Raw genomic sequence first — 19,809 nt, 5'->3', positions numbered from 1 at the left:
AACGAGCTGGCGGTTATTGAGGATCGACAAAGCGAAGTCAAGTAGTCGTCTCGCGCGTAGTAAACCGTAACACGCCACGGAAAAGCACAATGCGGCGAAATGCTTTAATATCAAGAATGCCTTTATCGTGCTTTCTATCTCCCATCCTCTATAGGCTTCGTCGCTTTAACTTCGCACCTCTTCGTATATCGAAAGTAGGGAATAAAACAAAGCCTGAGGCGAAGTAATCTTGAAAGCGCGACGAAGGACCCGCACACCCGGAAGCCATTATTGTACTCGCTTGCGCGATGCATCGATCCAGAACGAGGTAGACCGAGAGGTGTCGGCAGACATTCTTGTGTCTCGAAACATCCACTCGTCTCTCGAGCATTGGTTAATTGGATACTCCGCAGTCGACACCCACGGCGATATCTTTTTCTTTTTTGCGACAAGACTCGGTTCTTCCTCCATCCCGTCTCGCCTCATTTCCGTTTGCTGTTGAATGACACGTATCTCCGTTTGGTGTCGTTGCTCTTCGAGGTGCAAATAGTCTCGGCGCTGTACCCCCCGAAGGATTAAAGCTGCGAGAAATTACGTTCCGAGACGCGCCGTCCCGCAAAACTTCGACAGCGTTCGCGCGCCGCAAATTTCGCTGCGAGCGGTGAGAACGTGAAAAACCGAAATGAAAGAAAAGAAAAAAGAAAACATCGCGAGACACGTCCGCTCTTTAATGTCGTGCGCGGAGATAGCATCGAAACGGCGTTAGGGATAAAGTCCGTCCGCGGGTGGAGGGATGGGATTTGCGATGCGACGTCCGATAACGCGCCGACAGGTAACTAATTCTTTGATGTAGACGCGAAAGAACCTGGAAAAAAGTCACAAAAGCTGTTTGATATCATCTTCGTCGCTTTGTTCCCGCCCGTGAAGTATAAAATTTACTACCGCAGGGGATTCGTCAGAGAAGAGTAGCCGGAACACCCTCCGGATATAACTAATTACGCGCACTCAACGGTGTCGTCGCAGTAGCTTTGTCAGGGACGCTTTATCTCCACGCCGGAATTTTCACTGTCCAGAAACTTGTCCGCCCACACGTACATTCCCGTCGGCTTTGCGGAAGAGATGAACTAACCGCGCTACGATCGTTTAGTAATTCGTTTTCATTCTATGATTACGCAATCAAAGCTAATGAGCGATGCTCGCGTTAACCCTTCGGCCGCACTTACTTCCGAAAAGTCGCTCGCACCACAAGCAGGATTGTATTTACCCCGCGCGATTTTCTAAATTCCATATCTGAAAAACTGTGAGGGAAATGAAGTTGATAACATTCAAGAATGTGTACAACCGTTCTACTTTAATGTTCGATCATGCATTCATAGTAAATCAAAGTTTAAATTACTGAAACAAAAAGTCGAATTTACACAGAGAAAAAGGTTTCTTTAGATTTAGTATTTCTATTTATTTGACTAAAATTGGCTTCATAGCAACAACATATACGAAATATTATTTGTTTGAGTAAACATTTTATCGTTTCATTCAAGAAAACTCGATGATTTAACAGAAAAAACGCTATTATTTGAAATAATACCTTTTAATCAAATAAAATATTATTTGGTTGCAATAAATATGTAAAATGAAACAAATAATTTTTTTATAAGAAATTATCTTTCGTTTCAAATAAATGTTGTATACATATTCGTTGAAAAGTCTAACAATCGTATTTATTAATCTAAACATTAGTTTTTTTTAACATGCCATGATGAAATTTGCTTGGGTGCGATAAAATTTATTAAATTTGAAGAAATCTATTTCTCAGTGTGGACAGTGGTCTCGCGAATGATAGTTTTTCATTTAAAAAATCGTAATTTCTTTATTTTTATTATTTTTATCTGCAACTGTAGAACGATGAAGTTGGAAGATTGTTCTAACAGAAGAAAAATATGACTCTAGCATTCGAAAAACGATATTTTTTTTGTAGCACTGAAATTGTGAACCATTGTATTCGGACCACTGTCATTTGGATCACTGTATTTTGAAGTGTCAAAACAAGATGTTTTTATGAGAAACAAATATTTTTGTTGCGAAAGTATCAACAATAAACTATTTTTTACTTGCAAAATGGTAACATGTACATTGTTTGGAAAAAATAATAATTTATTTAAAATCACGTTTTGCTAGATGCATTCGTGTAAATTACACGCCATTTGATTCTAATATAATATTATTATTTATTATTTTCAAAAAAAATACGTGTAATCACAATATTTACTTAAATTTACACACCAATTTCCAGCAAAAAGAATCACTTGTGGTGCCAAATTATACGCCGACCGGAACACTATGGGTCTATCTGACCCTGCGTCAAATTCGGATGGCTTCCGAAAATATGTATTAAGCGGCTTATCAGATCAGCACTACATCTAACGGACAAAGCAACTTTCTAACGATTTCTCGAGAGTACGGATAACTCATAGATCAAGCATTTTTGCTCGTCGCGACTCTTCAAACGCAGCTCATCATAGTCTATGACATCATCGCACGGTCAAAGGGTTAAAATCGTCAAAAAACGCGCGTAACAGTTTGAAATGCCGCAAACTTTCGAATAGATTTCATCATAAACCACCCGTGAAAGCGTCGTATCCGATATCGAGGGGAGAAGACTACGTATTCATCCCCCGTAATGCATCTTTTTCGTCCGTTCACTCGAGATGCACTTATTCACCGGTCGCGTGCGGCTACTTAACAGTCCGGGTGCGAGCGTACCGTAAACGATGTTAATTATCTTCAGCGGGTATATCATCGCGCAATCTTTACGGTGAACTCCTCGCGACATGAGTTTACGTAGGGGGCCCAGGAAGGAGGAGGGGACGGAATTCCGGGAAGGCGCGCAGGTGCTTGAATAGGGCATAAATTACGGGCGAGAGTATACGAAGTTGCCGCACGCGGGAAAGTACTTACCGGGAGAAAGAAGCGCATACGTCCGTAGTTGACTAGCGGTATTAACTGAGAAGCGTTCTCTCTCTCGTTCGTGGGCGAATATTCGAGCGCACAAATATGGACTCTAAACCATAAATCTGTCTCGTTCGTGAGTTAACGTGAGAAACGATTTTGCGTATACTACCCGCGGTTTCATTCGAGATTTGTGCGCGCTTTATACCCCTCCCCGTATTCTTTTTCGACGTCGTTGCCGTGAGCATTACAGCCATGCGACAACCGGTCAATTAATGTCTCCCGTTGCCATACACACATTAACGTGTGCACACTTTTACGTTAACGGTTACGTTGGGCCCACGGCGATGAAGTAAAATGTAATTAACGAGATACATTTCGATAACCTCCTCTAATAAAGGAGCAGGTCACCATCCTTCCAACGTGGGCGAGAAGGCAGACGTGAGAGAATCGAGCTTAGCGCCATTTACCCGCGGAAACTTCCGATCGTGAGAATTAATAGCCCGGCGATGAGGCATCCGCGCGAAAATTCATCCACGGATTTAGCGTTCCGCTGGATTATCCGGACGGAGAACAATGAGTTCCGTTATCCCTCGGCTATCGATCGATAGCGCTGTTTTCCGACGAATTTTGTCATGTCAACCGTCCGCCAGTGAAACCCGGGTCTTCGATATAATCGACGTTGTACAACGTAATGCAATAAATGCGATGCTCATTTGCCGATTAGCCTTTTCTACGTTCGCTACGGCGTTTCCGACACACACACAGGCGCACAGGTTTTGGCGGATAACAACCGTTGTGGAGTATAGTTTTTTTTTTTTGTTAACGCTGCTTCTCAAAGGCCGCATACTTGCAATATGCACGGCGAAATACTTTGTGCGAGCAAATTGGGATGCGCGATATTAAAATACAGAGTAATACTTCAAAGATGATTGAACAGGTCTTTCAGGAAAATGGCCGTGAGAGCGCGCGGATACAAATTTTCTCGTAACAATATTCTCGGTCAAAGGATTACGTCATAAAGACATGCTATTATACATACAGCGATGGAAATAGAAGCGAGAGATAGATAGAGAGAGAGAGAGAGGGAGAGAGAGAGAGTGGGGAAGAGGCGTTATATTACACTCTATCGCTATCACATGCATGAAGTTCTATCGTTCGCGCATGATTGTGAGCGCACCGTAAATGACTGATGCTGTATACGTTTGCATTTTCCCATAACGTGGCTCATAAATATGAAAGTGAGTTTCGACATCCTCCTTGGAGAAAATCACCTCGGCGTCAATATGCGACAACATAACGGTTCGACCGGCTCTCCGCTGGATTGCAGAGCGAATCGAGTGACTCCTGCTCGTTCGATTTAAAATCCACACGCGCAGAATTCGAGCACGATATCCGTCATTCCCTCCATTGTCGAAGGTTCGTTCCCCGAATTTCAACAATTTACCGTTATTCAGATATTGAATAAAGTAAATGTTGGGGCAAAAAACTTTTTTTTTTCACCGCCGTACGCGCACCACTCCGCGCATTGAATAGAACTGCGCATGATTATTCTAACGCTTCTCTATCATCGATATTGATAAAATTCAAAGTGCACTCTGTCATGCTGTAGGCAACATCTCGTCGAGATACGCATCGAGAGGCTTCCTCGCCTATAATTCAAATATTCCGCTATGGGACGAAAGATTCTCTAAACTATTTGTTTTGCGCGTGTTATTATCCGCAAACGTCGTGAGCGATTTAGCCGCGATTTTTCCTTTACGTGCGCGCGCGCGGGCGAGGTACGCGATATTATAAAAGAAACGCGAAACAAATATGAAAATCAAACGAAACGAAAAGCGAAGCAAGCGTTTTACGAGAGGGAAAACTCGCGTTACCATTTACAACGGTATTCCTCCCCGCTTACCGAAATATTCTGCAGTAAGCTGTTTTATAAACTTATAAATCTCCCTCCCGAGTGTTCTCCAAGCCTATGAACGTAAAGAAGTTTCAAGTTGCCATACTGCATAAATTCCGGCGGACTCTACTGCGGCGATTTAAAGAACACGATAAAGTCTTGTAATAACCATTCCGCCGACTCTCTTTCTTCCTCTGATCCCGCCGTCGTTAACATAACGACGCCGTGGTACTTCGATTCGATACGCACTCAATAGACACCGCAATCGCGGTTAAAGGGCATGCAAGAATTATTCATCGATCGTCACACGATTCACGATGCGCCAACGTATCCATAATACACGACAGAACAAACGTGGTAGGTATATTCGTGTCCTGAAATTATTATGAGCGAGCGCAATTATCACATCCGAGTATTATCCATGAAATTATGTTCCTAACCAATGTCAATCGTGTCACACGTAGCTGAAAGTACACACATTGTGCGAGGCTGCCAAGCGTAACCATCGCGTCACGTCCAATTTTATCGTCGATCATTCGTATCTCGGAATTTTCCACGTAACAGACGGTGGTTCCTCGCCGGATAAACACGCATTCCGCGCGCGGAATATGAAGGAGAGCTTTCGTTTGTGGTAACACTCATAACGCGCGTCGCGTCGTCCTCCGGAGACGCCTACAGCGTTAATATTTTACGGCGAAGCTGGCCCAGACCATGGTGGAAATGACACGCGTATGGCGCCTTATAATGTCATTGCACATGGGTACGGCAATAGACCGAGACACGATGGGGCGGGCCCCGACGTTGGAATTAATCATCGCGAAGACCGCGTGCACACGGTATATGCGCGCGCGAATCTCTCGTAACTAGACGAGGACCATTTAACGATTTCACTTACCCCATGCTTCTCCGTAAAGCCCGAGCCGATACCGCCGGTATTCTCTCCTCCCTATCGCATCTCTTTCGCTATTCTCGACGACGATTGGCACCTGGCTCGCCGGAAAGCTCGCACCGGGATCGTCGCCGTGCCGTCGTAATTCACATTCACCGACTCTCTATGAAGCGAGGCGATAGGAGGCCATTCAACAATTACGTCACGCTAAATTTAGATATTTTTACCCTCCCCCTTCCCTTCATTACAATCCCGCCGCAAAATATTTGCCTCCTTCCAATAATACGTGACATATAAAGTACGAATAATTTTTCGACATTTAACATCAAATTAATTACTATATATCTTGTAATTTTGATTGGTAAAAGTTGTGCTTTTAAAAGTACAAGTACTTCAAAACTGATGTTTCGGTTATCAACGCAAGACTACATCGAAACTGATACATTTTCACCGAATACAATCAAATACGTCACGAATGCAAACAAAGTGAATAACCACGCGCATTCATATTTACAAGTTATGTCATTTAATGTTGCGACGTTCCGTAATCTTTACTCCCCCCCTCCCTGCCGTCTCACAAGCTAATCCCCCCCCCCCCCTCCTTCTCCTCGTGGTGCAACGTAATTGTTGAATGGTCTTAGAGAGGATACTTTCTCGTTCGTCGGTATTACGATGTCCAGTGCGTCGCCGTGGTTTCCACGAGCGGCGACTCCGCGCGACTCGGCCGTTCCGGCGCATTTTGGTGCGCGCGTGTGTAAAATTGGATAACGCTAACGTACGGTACGCGATAAACGGGTTACCGGTCGTGGCACGGTGTAAAATTGCGAATCTTCGCCGTGCTGTGGGGAGGAGATTGAGGCAGTGGTGCATCAGACGGTGCCGCGCTACAGGCCGGCTCGTAATTGCGCGTTGTCGGCAGAACGTAGAACGAGCTCGCGTTAATGGCGGGCCGAGCGCGCCGGCATGATTTATATCGGCGGCCTATTTAAGCGGCGATTAGCGCTTCGCTTCGGAGTTACGCGCACCGGTCGTCCGCTTTAACAAGCTTAAACTTAAATTACCGTATTAATCGCGCAGCATCGCGCGGATCCGGCCGGCTGAGTGGTGGGTAACAGCCACCTGAGCGGCCGTTCGAACGTGCGGCGCGCGCGCGCGCGGTCATCGCAAACACGTTGCAGGACACCGGCGGTCACCTCGTCAACTGTATTAACGCAACCCCTCCGTTCCCTCCGCGGGTCAGACCGTACGACATCTTGCCGGCAAATTTGCTCGAGTTGCAACGTCACCCGCGGACACGTGCCACCGAGTGCGCGTCGGAGGGAAATTTCCAGGACGAGCGGCTAGGATGACAGAAAGAGAAGAGAGAGAGAGAGAGAGAGATCCGACGGGATCTCGAGGGACACGGGTGGAGCGCTCGCGGGTGGAGCGCTACCGGAAAGGTCGGCCCCGGGTATAGGCTCGCGCGCGCGCGCGCGCGATCGTAAATTTCGTGAAACGACGGTACATCCAGCGAAATTATACATCTCGTAAAGTATTCCCGCCCGGATTCTATAGCGGCCGCCAACCCGTAAGTATTTCGCGTAATATCCTCTCTTCTCCCTGGCCGCCCTTTCTCCGTCCGTTTGCGCGCGGCGCTGTGGAGAGGGCGGAAAAGGGCGGAGAGGGCCGCGATTGTAACGACGAAACGAAAACGTATAAATACGACGACGGTCCGCCGTAGAGAAAAGAAAATGGTAAAGCTCCGTTACGGTTTTGTCGCGGAAACGACGGCAGGTATGGGCTAGTGGATACGAGCAAAATAATATCTCGATATGCTAAAATGATCGAACGTGTTCCCACTTCAAGAGAGCGATAACTACGGCTTTTGTTTTCCGCTCTGCTATTTCCACGTTGCCGGTAGGAAACGAAAATGCAACACGAGATAGAGAGAGGGAGAACACGTCGTGTTTAATTAGCGTTCTTTCGACAGTCACGGCGGGAAAGAGAAACTTACGGGTCGAGTCGCACCGGAACGTATGAGAGAAGTCTATAGAAACGCGGCTTTTATAATGAAAGGTTAGCGTTACCGCTAATTAATTCTATACAGTGAAGAGATTGATTGCCGCATTGTTTCTCCAAACAGTCTCGAGCAACGCGTCTCTGCAATTAAGGCAGCCGTGAATACGAGGAGAGAGAGAGCGAGTGTGTGTGTTCCGCACCCCCGTATTCGTATAAAAATATAAATCACCACGGGAGATACGCGTGCACTTGTGAGTGTGTTTCGTAATCCCATCGTGAACGGGATCTACGCGGCGACGCGTCGAGAGAATCACATCGCGCGACCATTTCCATTTTCTATCTACGTGAAACGTCAGGACGCGTCCGTTCCTTGAGAGACGTAATAGATACGCCGGCCGACCATACGATATCCTTGAACTACGGAAGATAGCAGGGAATCGGATTTACCGGACATGTTCAGCGGCTCGTAAAATCGGATCGTATATTAGAAAATTTTTCGCGGACGTTCGCCGAATCGAAATTCGCCTCGTGACGCCTAAAGCTGAGTATACTGCGAGCGAACAAACAGCGAACGAACATCGAAAGCGAATGTTCGGACAATCGCTTTGGCGTTCGTTGTTTCCTTAGCTGTGATTTGTTTGTACTTTTAGATCCAAGGATTCACTGAGCAACGTAAGAACTTCCAACACTAATGCGGAACGCCACTACCACATGCGTAGCATGTATTCGTGTAGTCAAGCGAAAACTATTGTTATTGAGCACTCAATGAGCTCTTGAACCTGATTGTATAGACTTTTGAATCTAAAAGTACCAACAAACAAATCACGGCCAGAAGTTAACCGAACGTTCGCAAACTTCCTTTTCTATCACCTCGGGAGCGAGTCGGTTCGGAAACGCGAATCAAACTCTTCGAATTTGTTAAGGTCTTCCTATTTCCGAATCGAACGACAAACTTTCACATTCACTGTTTGTTCGTTGTTTGTTCGCAAAATGTGTAAAGTGAATATCGCAATTAGTGACAAAGTCTTATTATGAAAATAAATTAGTAATATATGTTAAGCTAAGTAAAAGCTATGTAAAATTTATTTTGTTCAAGAGTTTGAACACTTATAATAATATTATGTTTTTTTAAATTTATGATAAGATTTTAATTAATTTATAATATTTCCTCAAAAATAATAGAAATATTTAGTGACATATAACTTTAATTTTGCCCCAATTTGGAAATATTTTTAATCTTCGACGGTGGGATTTCAATCTTAGGAAATAACAAAGAAGCATTAGGGAATAACTACAAGGAAATATCAAATATATGTCTTATATTATATAATAGTCAACTTCTAAGATGACGGTAAGTAACAGCTCGAATTGTTAGCGCCGTTGGCAGCACATACACTCCACATTTATAATATTTTAGTATTTATAATAGTTTTTAATTTTATTTAACACTTGTTATAACGGATAATATATAAAATTTAAAATAAAAATACATTTTTTAAGATAAATATAAAATTATATTTTCTGACATATTAAGGAAAATAGGTTTGTCACAAATTGGGACATTCACCTTATCCACATGAACGTGCGGATTCCTTAAGGCGTACATATTTTCCTAACCGTAATAGCGAATGTTTGAATTCACAGTTCGCTCGATATTCGTTTGCTCAGTGTACACCTAGTTTAATGTCGCACGCCACGCACGGCAAAGACTCTCAAAGGACGGCGAGAGAAAATGAGGTGAAAGACCGTCGAGCGGATTAAAGCCACTGCGAGCATTGACCGCCGCGGTGTATATCTCTCGTCTTCGACGAAATCAATTGAGAGATTTTTCGAGTTTGCCCCGAAATGTTGCACCGAGCGGCAGATTCTTTGACGACGAGACTCGGCGAGCGAATCGGCACGGCGGGACGCGACGCAAATCTGTTGCGAGCGGGCAATTGGAGTGGAAAAGTTGGGCGGACGAGACTCTCGGTTTAACCCGGGAACGAATCAAAAATCTTTCTCCAGCCGGGAGACGACTGGCGCTTCCGAACTTTGAAATATAGTACAACTAGAACCGACTATGCAGAAAGATACTCTAACTCGAGTATTTGTAGGAAATAAAAAATAAATTCTTTCTTTTTCTTCTCCCTCCTACCTCTCCTCCATAAGGAAATATTCTGATATCTTGCTTGCTGCTCTCGTGGGACGACCTCTCATTATCGGAATAATTGTATTACTTATCGAAGAAAATTATATTACTAATACATCCAAATATACGATACGTAACGATACGTAAGTTACATTCTTTTTCTCTCATTTCTACGCATTTCTTTTCCTCTCATTACGATCGCGGAATCAGTGAAGTATTTGCGTTCGTTCCTCATTATCTCCGTTTATTTTCACACTTTTCTATCAGTTCCCCTCCAGCGGAAATAATCGAGCGAATTCCCAATTGGCTCTGAGAAAACATTCTTTTCGCAGCGGCGCGAGAACAAACAATCGTACTAGCACCGCCGCTTAAATGTTTTCAACTGTCGGGAGAGCACCGGGCGAGAGGTGAATCCCGGTTGAATCAGATCAAAGGATAAAGTCGTCTTGTTTCCATTGTCATCCAACACTTTGATCTCACGTATACACGATACGTTACTCCTCAACGAAGGACAATGGTATAAAGTTTCCAGTCGTTCTCAATCGCCGCGAGTTTTGAAACATTGTAATAGGATTCCTCGTCGCGACTCGCGTAACATAAAGGATTTATATAGATACTCACCTGACGTGGAAACAGGGATGAAAAGCAGCCGGATTATCCTGTGCGGAGAAGTTCGGCAAAGTACCATGAAGCAGAGCGAGCCGCACCACAAGAAGTATGCCAAACTGCAAACATTAAACGGTCGATGAATTTTCACATTGTTACGGAGAAATATTTCTCTTTTTGAGTATTCGAGCAGCGGAAACATCGGAGCATTCCGTAACAACGTTACGTGCAGATTCGAGAGCTTTCGTTATTCTTACGGCAATAAACTTGCTTCTTTCAGTACCGCGATATATAACTCGAGATTTTTATTACTAATATGAAATACCTGTTACACACATAGAGCTATACAGGGTGTCCGATAATTATCTCGGAATCCGGAAAATCATATATCATTTTTCAACAATCGCAGTAATTAATGAAAAATCAGAAATAATCCATTTTTTTCTTTTTTTTTATAGAGAGTGCGGCCTACTGTTTTACGTGCGATCATTAGCTCATACAGATGAATTAATTCTTCATTAACTGTTGCGATTTTTGCAGAACGGTACATGATTGTCCCGTTCAGTTTAATTGGTTCTATCTGCACGTCACACGGGGAAAACAAATTTTGCTAGAACAGCAAGTTGTTTGTTAATAGAGTGACAACAAAAAGTTTGTTACACGGAAAGAATAATTTTGCTGTTGTAGCAAAACGTCGTTGCGACAACAATAAAATTTGGTTGACGTAACCAAATTATTTTGCTGTCCATATATCAAGCAAACAGCAATTAATACTCTTAACAAATCTTTCTGCTGTTTACATTTTTTTTGCCGTTACTATATTAACAAATAATTTGCTGTTCTAGCAAATTTGTTTTCTCCGTGTACGGATTCCGAGATAATTAGCGGACACCGCGTATATCCGCGCGCGCATGTGCAAATAATATAAAAATTCAAGTGTCTCTTGTTCGATTTGAAGTGCGCTCGCAGTACATTCGTTTAAATCCACGACTCTTGCATTTTATATCGGTAATACCGTCGCGATTGGCTGTCACATACTGTCTCGTCGTGTTCCTTTACATTTTACAAGATAAAAAGGGAGCAAAATAAAACAGCAACCGCGGAGAAGCATGTCCGTGCTGCGATTTCAAGCAACCCCGTGAACGCGGCTCATTGATTCGCCGTGCGATACGCGCACGGCAGCAGAGAGAGACGTAAGAATTTTGCGCAGGAGCACCGAGAACCGTTAGAATTTCACGAAGCAGTGGAATAAATCGAAGCGAAGCCAATGACGCAAAAGCAAAGCGAAACGGCACAGACAGAATTTCGCTCGTGTGTCCGCCGTGTTACGCGTCGCGCCGCAGACGCGATTCTCCCTATCTTTCGACTTTTCGCCGTCTCTCTCTACTCGAGTCGAAATTTCAATCCTACTTTAAATCTAACGTAGCTCTACATTAAATGTTGACAAGTTTTCTATCGTGCTCCTCTGGTATTATTGCCGTTTTCTTCATTTCATTGCTGAATGCGAAACTAAAATTTACACTCCGGAGGACTAAATTTCCCTTGCGACATCAAAGGAGCACTCATTACACTCCTTTGATGCTACAAGTGGGAACTTATTTTCCGTTTCTTCGCTTGAAGACTTAATACAGAATTGACAAAATTTCGACTCGGGTACGTGCGACCTGGTACAAGACGATTAAGCTGATAATACAGCCCAGGACGACGCTACTAATCGATGACAAATGGTAAAGAGCGCGAGCGGCGAGTCACGTTTTCCCGAGTGGTTTAATTAAGACGCGGTTCGCGGGGCTGAATAGCAAAGAACGAGACCGCATTCGCTACCGTCACCGTGGTCTCTCGGTCGCGTCGACGCGACGTCGTCACGTTCGCGTAGAGGATGACACGGGACCGTCCTCACATTTCCGTCACGTCCTCCGCAGAGCTCGCTAACCCAATAGACGTCCGTACCATCCCTCCGATAGACCACTCTCAACCCCTTATTCCGGAGTTATCCGGGGCCACCGTCGCTGGCCCTCTCACTGTCTCCCCATCTTTGTACCTACGTCGCCGGGAGCCCTCTCGCTCGCTCGCATTCTTGTCGGCGGACGGACACGGCGGTGAGTGCCTCTGGAAGCGGACAATATCTGCCAATTCGAGGTATTCATATCCTACCGGATCGAAGTCGTCAGACAAAGGTGGCGTCCGTCCTAAGCAGCCTCGTACGGACATGCACCTCGGTATACACCGGTCGGTCGTCATCGAAACATCGCCGTTGTGTACCACCCTGACGTCCGACACCAATGCCGACCTTGTTCTTTGACGATAGATAGATAGAGAGAGAGGGAGAGAGAGAGACTCCCCGGAATATTGTATTACGTCGCCACGTGATCCCAGGCTGACCCCTGCGCGAAGAACGACGCAGGCGAGGCGGAAATTCAATTCCGATAAATATCAGATGCGCACGAAGCATCGTATCGCATACCGATGCAACTTTTATCTTCTTTTTCTCCCTCTTTTTTTTTTCCCAACGCCGCATCGAAACTTTTAACTATGAATGAACACCCCGGTCGAACGCTTTTTTGCGCTGCAACGCCCGACCGCGGTAACGAAGAGATGAAGTTACGAATATCCTCCCAAATAGATCGCACTGTACGTTCTGCAGTTTGACACTCGTTATTCCTTTACAATTCGCGGGTGTGCGCGCGCGTTCGTTTACTTCTTTTATACGTCTATTAAACGTTTATTACAGACTAACTCAATGGCGGACGTAACGACCGAAGAGAGCAATTGCGATAATGCGTTTTTTCTTATTACTTTATCGATTTCTTATCGGTGGTATGTTTGAGCAACCCCGAGTGTAATGCGTCTTTGATCGCCGATGTCTTAAGGGAATGCAAGACAAACGAGAGCGCTAAACGCTGAGCCAATCAGGCAGCAGTGAACATAGCAATGTACAAACAGTAAACAGCACATGACCTAATGGATTGGCTTATTGATTAGGCTTGTCACTTCGGGCGTTAGCGGTTTGATGCGTCTTTAACTCTTACTCTCGATACAGCCGAAATAACGACGATGACACATCGGCCCTGCGGTGAATTCTGTAATTGAACAAAATTTTATTTATTTCTGTTTTTTTTATTAATCTGTATGTGTGTCGTGGAAATCTACCTGTATGTTTTGAAATTAATCTGTGAATTATTTGAGATATTTTTCGAGCGTTTCAATTGCCGCGAGATTCAACTGACAGTTGTCCGAATTCATTTCTCTTTTTTTTTCATAGTATTTAATTTTATTTTATCATATAACAAGCGAAATGCGTTTTTACATAAAAGGGCGAAATGTGATTTCATAGAGAACGGAAAGAACATGATATTCCTAAACTGAATTTGCAAATTTACGGTGGAATCTGCGAATGTGATGGATTACATTTAACGGTGACCAAAATCCTGCGAAAATTAGCGATCTCTCGGTTATGAAGACTGAGGAACATCGTCGAGAACGACGTAGCGGAGAACGTGTAAGTGCTACGGGGTGACGGAAACGACAGGGGTGGAAAGAGATCCGGGATATGTAGATAACTATATGAGGGTAGGTCGTGCAAGCACGCCTCCCTCGTTCGACGGTATAAATTAGCATAACTCAGAATCGTGTTCGGTTAAAGTACCTTCTATGCGCAACCTTTATTCCCGCATTGGCCCACATGATGGGTCGCGCACGCTGCCATGACTTACCACAATACACTTTACAGGCTTGTGTAAAATATCCCGCGTTGCTTGCGCGATAGTAATCCCTAAACCGGCAGAAATTTTATAACTGACTTCGCTGCCTAATTGTTCGTTACGGAATTTTAATGCGCAGCGTGGAACTTGTTTCACGAAGGAAAATCGATATCGTAAAATTATCGTGCGTTTATATGCGGCGACGATAGAAACGAGCCGACAACGGTTTTTTATCGCAATATGCGTAAAAAATACAGATTAATCGCAATATATTGCATATATGATCCTCTAGAGCCTTAGATTATTTTAAATAATTTATTTTTAGGACGGAATATCGTGCCGTTTTATTCGCAATGGTAATCGCTGTCGAAATAAATTCGGTTACATAGAATATGGACATGGTGCGAAGCAGCCAGGGGAATCATGCAAGCTTCAAACAGCTCAAAAGACCATTATTGATTTTAATTTTGAAATTAATTTTCGCAACAACGACGCTTTGTGTGAATAAATATCATTCTACAATTTGGATTTATATTCTCGCACAAAGGATCACTTTATATTTCGGTTGTATCGCCGCAGTATCCTGTTATGCTGTTTTACAATTAAAGGGATATTCTACTTGATCGGGTCAAAAAATGAATTTTTTTTACATTAAATTGAGTTTTTACATATTCCGATAGTCTAAAGTCTTGAGAATGTATTTGTGAAATTTTTGATGAAAATTGGAAGAAATGTCTGAGACTGCCTAAGTTATAGGCCGTAGATAAACGATATATATAATAGTTGTTTTATTATTGCAAGATAAATGTAGCTATTTTAGCGAGAAATCAAAAGTTTCATTTTTGAAAAGCCGTTATTTTTTCAGTGTTTGTATTAAACCATTGGTTGTAGTCCATTTTATGGCCACACTCATATTGATAGAGAAAATTGTTTATTTATTTGTTTCGGATTTCACGCAATGGCTCTCAATCAGTTCCACGAGGTAGAGTTATTTTTATTGGCAGTCTTTATTTTATCACTATCTATAATCGTTTCAGCAATTAACATGAGATATTACACTACACTATTATAAAGTACAAATGTTAGTAAACATTTCTAAAAAACAAATTCATCTCGATAGCTTTAATAATTTTCCTACAGCACTTCTTTGAATAAACGTCACATCATTGGACCGACAAGATAGAATGTACCCCTTTAATAAATATATTTTTATTATTTAATGGGTTATAAAATATACAGAGCATCTGCATATCTTGACAACAAAGACAACATATACACGATACAACCGCAAAGTCGGCAAATCTCACTGAGATACACGCCATCCTCGGATCTTTATCGAACGCTCACGCCGTGCCGGTAAGGGTGCTTAGTACAACGCCGTCTAAATTAATTCGCGACAATAAAGACGATGAGCGCCGGCGCCACAAGAGCCTGCGTTTCTTGAGTATGAACATTGACGACGGTGAAGCGCGCCGAGGATTTAATAGCACCTCGTAAACTCCGTTTAGGGGTTACACCATGGTGTCGTAATACGTGATCGGTCCGCGTGACTCCGAGAGATGGATTCGTGTTGAAAATACAAAATTCACGTTCCGTATCCCCCATCGATGAAATTGATCTCACCTTACTCGAGATTCCTTGGTAAATTCAAGAGGTCTCATTCTTTCTCGCGCGCTCATTCTATCACGAGGCAGTTTCCCTAAAAGCTTTGCACCATCCGTAAAGATTTGGAACCCCATTCGAAAACCAAAATTTAATGAAAACGGTGCATTTTTAAGCGTCTAACATTGTCGTCCTGTCCAATTTATTACTTTTTGGCGTTTGAATTGAAAAATTCTCTTCGGCTGCAAAAAATTGTAAGGAAGTTACACTGAGAGAAAAATATAGTTATTTTCATGGGCAACAATATCTTTTTCTGTTTTAATCACAAGAATAATATAGCAACATGCATTTAAGGTTATTATCACTGATTAATAACACTTACTAGAAAAATAGTTTTTTTGACCATTTTAAACTTCTAAACTAAAATTAAGAATTTGATAAGAAACTATGATATTAAAGATTAATATGCAGATATTATGCGCAAATTTTAGAATTATTCACTATTTTGTTTTAAAAATACAGCGAACTTGAGTTGAATATGAGTTTATATTAATACTTGAAATACATATGCACATATTTAAACACTTAAATACCTCTTTCTATTAAATTAACTGCATTTCTATTAAATTAACTGACGCATAAATATAATATTAATTAGAAAAATAAAAAATAATATTATTTTTGTATTTGTATAATATTGTATATATCTACATATATGTTTATACTTTATACTTTAATATAGTTTCATGCGTTAATTTAGTTTTATACTTTAATTTAGTTTCAAATTAACGTTTATTATTTAGATAGTGAAATAAATATACAGGAATGTAATTTTGCTTGATAAATACTAAAATTTTGAGTGGTCTCCTTGATTCACCACTAAAAAATATGACACTAATGGACAATGCATCCTTAATTTTCTAAATGTTTCGCCACTCGTTAGACGTTCTTTTAAATTTTGTCCAATGTGGGCGCTCCAAAATATTGAAATTACCTTTTTATTTGATTTCATTCGAGATTTAAGTTAATTTAATTTAAAATTCTCTTCGAGAAAAATAGAGAGGAAGAGTTGGGGAGGGGGGAGGGGGAAGAGAGGAGGAGGGAAATAGAGGGAACAAACGGTCTGTTTCTCGTCGTAAAACATTAAAAAAGCCATTTTTCTAAAGGAGTGNTTAATTAATTTATGTTTAATTATTTAATGTATATATTATTTGAATGTTGCACTTTTTTTCTTTCAATGTGCTACGTTCAAATAATATTTACTTAATTTAACTAAAATAAACTACTCCAATAGTAGTCCTTAGCATATATTTACTTGAACGTAGCCATTTTTTCAGTGTATACATTTATTTATTTTACTTTCTAAATATTTATTTTACTATTTAAATATTAAATGTTAATTTGAAACCAAATTAAAATATATAAATATATATGTAGATATATACAATATTATACAAATACGAAAAGAATAAAAAATTTTTTCTTTCAGTGTGCAACATTCAAGTGATATTTACTTAATCCAAATAAACTAAATTACTCAAATATTCTTTAACACATATTTATTTGAAGATAACAATTTTTTTTAGTATATAAATAGAATTTTGCTTAATGGTAAATACTATATATATGAGTGTCCCCTTTAATGCATCACTAAAATTACTACATGAGTCTAAAAATAAGACATTAAACCTTACAACCTCCTTAAATGACGCGTGGAAAGATGAATCACAATCATGTAACTACGATCGTCGCAATTATTTAATGAAAACAACGACGAACAAACTGATTACTGGCAAGATTGCGAGTCGGCTGGTCCGTGTTGTATCTTCGAATACATCGAGATATCTACGCGATATCCATTCACGTGAATCGTATATCGTTCTGTTGATCTTTTGAAACTACCGCTATTTCATTCCGCACCTCGCCGCCGCCGTAGTTTGTCTTACTGCACAGCAATTCGGGGGAGGATATTTATTTTCCGCGAACATAAAGGGAAATTCTCCGCATCGAGTATATCTACGGTAACGATCGTTAAACTTGCTTAAGACACGGTCTGCTGTAAACATCGGTGTCCGACTACAGCTGGGCGATAAAAACGAAGGATATCGGTCGTTAAGAATTAACGATGCGGACACGGAACAGGAGATCCCTCGCTAATTCCGGCGGATTATAGAAGAGCGACGATAGTGTCTTCTAAACGCGTGGAAAATCCTTTTTTCTCTTCTTCTTTTTTCTTTAGACTAATACCGAACACCAGTGCCTATACTAGATGGCACACGAGCACGTGCTCGCAGATAGTCCGCGATCACGCCTCGTCAAGATTCTCCCTTTTCTCGTGCACACGTTCATCACGTTGTTAAGTCCCGCGAATAGAGTAATCAAGGATAAGTCAATATTATACGATACAATACGCTTCAATTACCTCCGCGGGCTCACAGCCGAAGCCTTATTCTCCCATTGATCCAGTTACGTGATAAGTTGAGGGTTGCGCAGGTCTATAAATGGATAAATATAGGCGGCGCTCGTCCGCAACAATTCTGTATTCCCTGGGCACCAGAAGTGCGGACATTGTCGTTAATACAATAATAACAGAGCCGGCCGGGCTACCACGCTGTTCGTCTGAAAATCCTGCGGGGCTTCCACGCACGACCGAATGTACATGGTGCGTTAAGAGGATTCCGACCCTCTTTGACCACTACCTATTCGTCAGATCGTTATAGAGTCACTTTTTCCCTGCGTCCACCTCCCGCTGGGAATACCATTGATTGCCTTCAACAATTGATATGGAAGTAACGTCGATCCGTCCACACGGGGTTTACCGGCGAGCTTATTTCCGGACACGAAATTTTCTATGATTTATTCTCACCGTGTTATCATGTGTTATAATTCTAACATAGACCGCGTATCGAAATTAGTGTAATCAAAGTGGAGCAATTGTCGCGTTGCCGCTGCTCTGAATACGGAGATATAAATTGGCATAATAGCCTTAACACTTAAAGTAATCATTTCCAGAAGAAATCTGTACTACGTTCTAGAAAGGCATAATTTCATGCGTTAAAATAATTGGCCCGTAAATTGATTTTCACAGGAATCTTTTCAAATCTGAACGGCATATTAATCGGAATATGAATAATCTACATATACGCATAATTAGAAAAAATTAACCATATCAAAGCTGAGATAATTGAAATCAATGTTAGCGCTATTTATGCGTGCACAGATACAAGAACGGTTTTTGATATTACGTTTGTAAATCTAGCAACCAAATTTAGCAATACTTTTATGGTTTAATGAAAAATGAGAAGATAATTAAAGAGACTTGTATGATTAAAATATTTTATGACATATGATGTATGATATGTTATACATCACATATGTTATCATCATATATATAATAAGACTTGTATTAATTAAAGAGACTTTGAGAAATGTTATAAAATTTATAAGATTATTCTACTTTTCCAGAAATTGATATATAAAATACACCGTTTTTGATAACGGTTGAAATATATGACAGCTATGTCAAGATTTGGCAAATATTATTCATGCCACATTTCGCTTTGTACATCGTGGTTAGACATATTTTTAAAGATAAAATATAATCTTAAGATCTATAATCAGTCAGTAAAAATGTAAAAAATATGAAAAGATACGGAAAGCCTCGATGTCACAATTATTTCTCTAGTAGCATGCATTCATGTGTATTAGTCGGAGAGGAGATACCTATGATATATTCACAAATGTATGCTTAACAGTGGGCAGTCTCGATCAAAAATATTATACGTCGAAACATGAGAAATGATTATTTCTTTAGAAGATTTCTAAGAATTTCAACATTACGTAAATTTGATTGACATTTTTGTGTTATAATATGTCAAAACTATAATATCATATTATTAATTTTATAAACATTCGGCATAGATTTTTCATGCTTCTTGTTGTTGTATTGACCGACCATTGACCATTACCTTTCTAATAATATTGGCACGGGTCAACTATTTTAAGGCTATCATGCCAATTTGTGTGTGCAAACGAGCTCACATCTGTCATTTTAAAACTT

The 19,809-nt window shown here is 41.3% G+C and overlaps 1 protein-coding gene across 1 annotated transcript in view; it reads right to left on the bottom strand.

Moving 5' to 3' along the window:
- Nucleotides 1-19,809, bottom strand: part of LOC106748426 (transmembrane and TPR repeat-containing protein 1-like) — a 180,215-nt gene that overhangs the window by 56,728 nt on the left and 103,678 nt on the right. The window contains exon 6 of the mRNA XM_014626927.1: nt 10,462-10,565. Within this exon, the coding sequence (XP_014482413.1) occupies nt 10,462-10,565 (104 nt within the window). The remainder of the gene's footprint in view (nt 1-10,461; nt 10,566-19,809) is intronic.

This window comes from Dinoponera quadriceps, unplaced genomic scaffold (genome assembly GCF_001313825.1).
Source record: "Dinoponera quadriceps isolate SergipeBrazil2010 unplaced genomic scaffold, ASM131382v1 scaffold321, whole genome shotgun sequence".
In the NCBI taxonomy this organism is placed as follows: Eukaryota; Metazoa; Arthropoda; class Insecta; order Hymenoptera; family Formicidae; genus Dinoponera; species Dinoponera quadriceps.
This window is presented reverse-complemented; position numbering and strand designations above follow the sequence as displayed.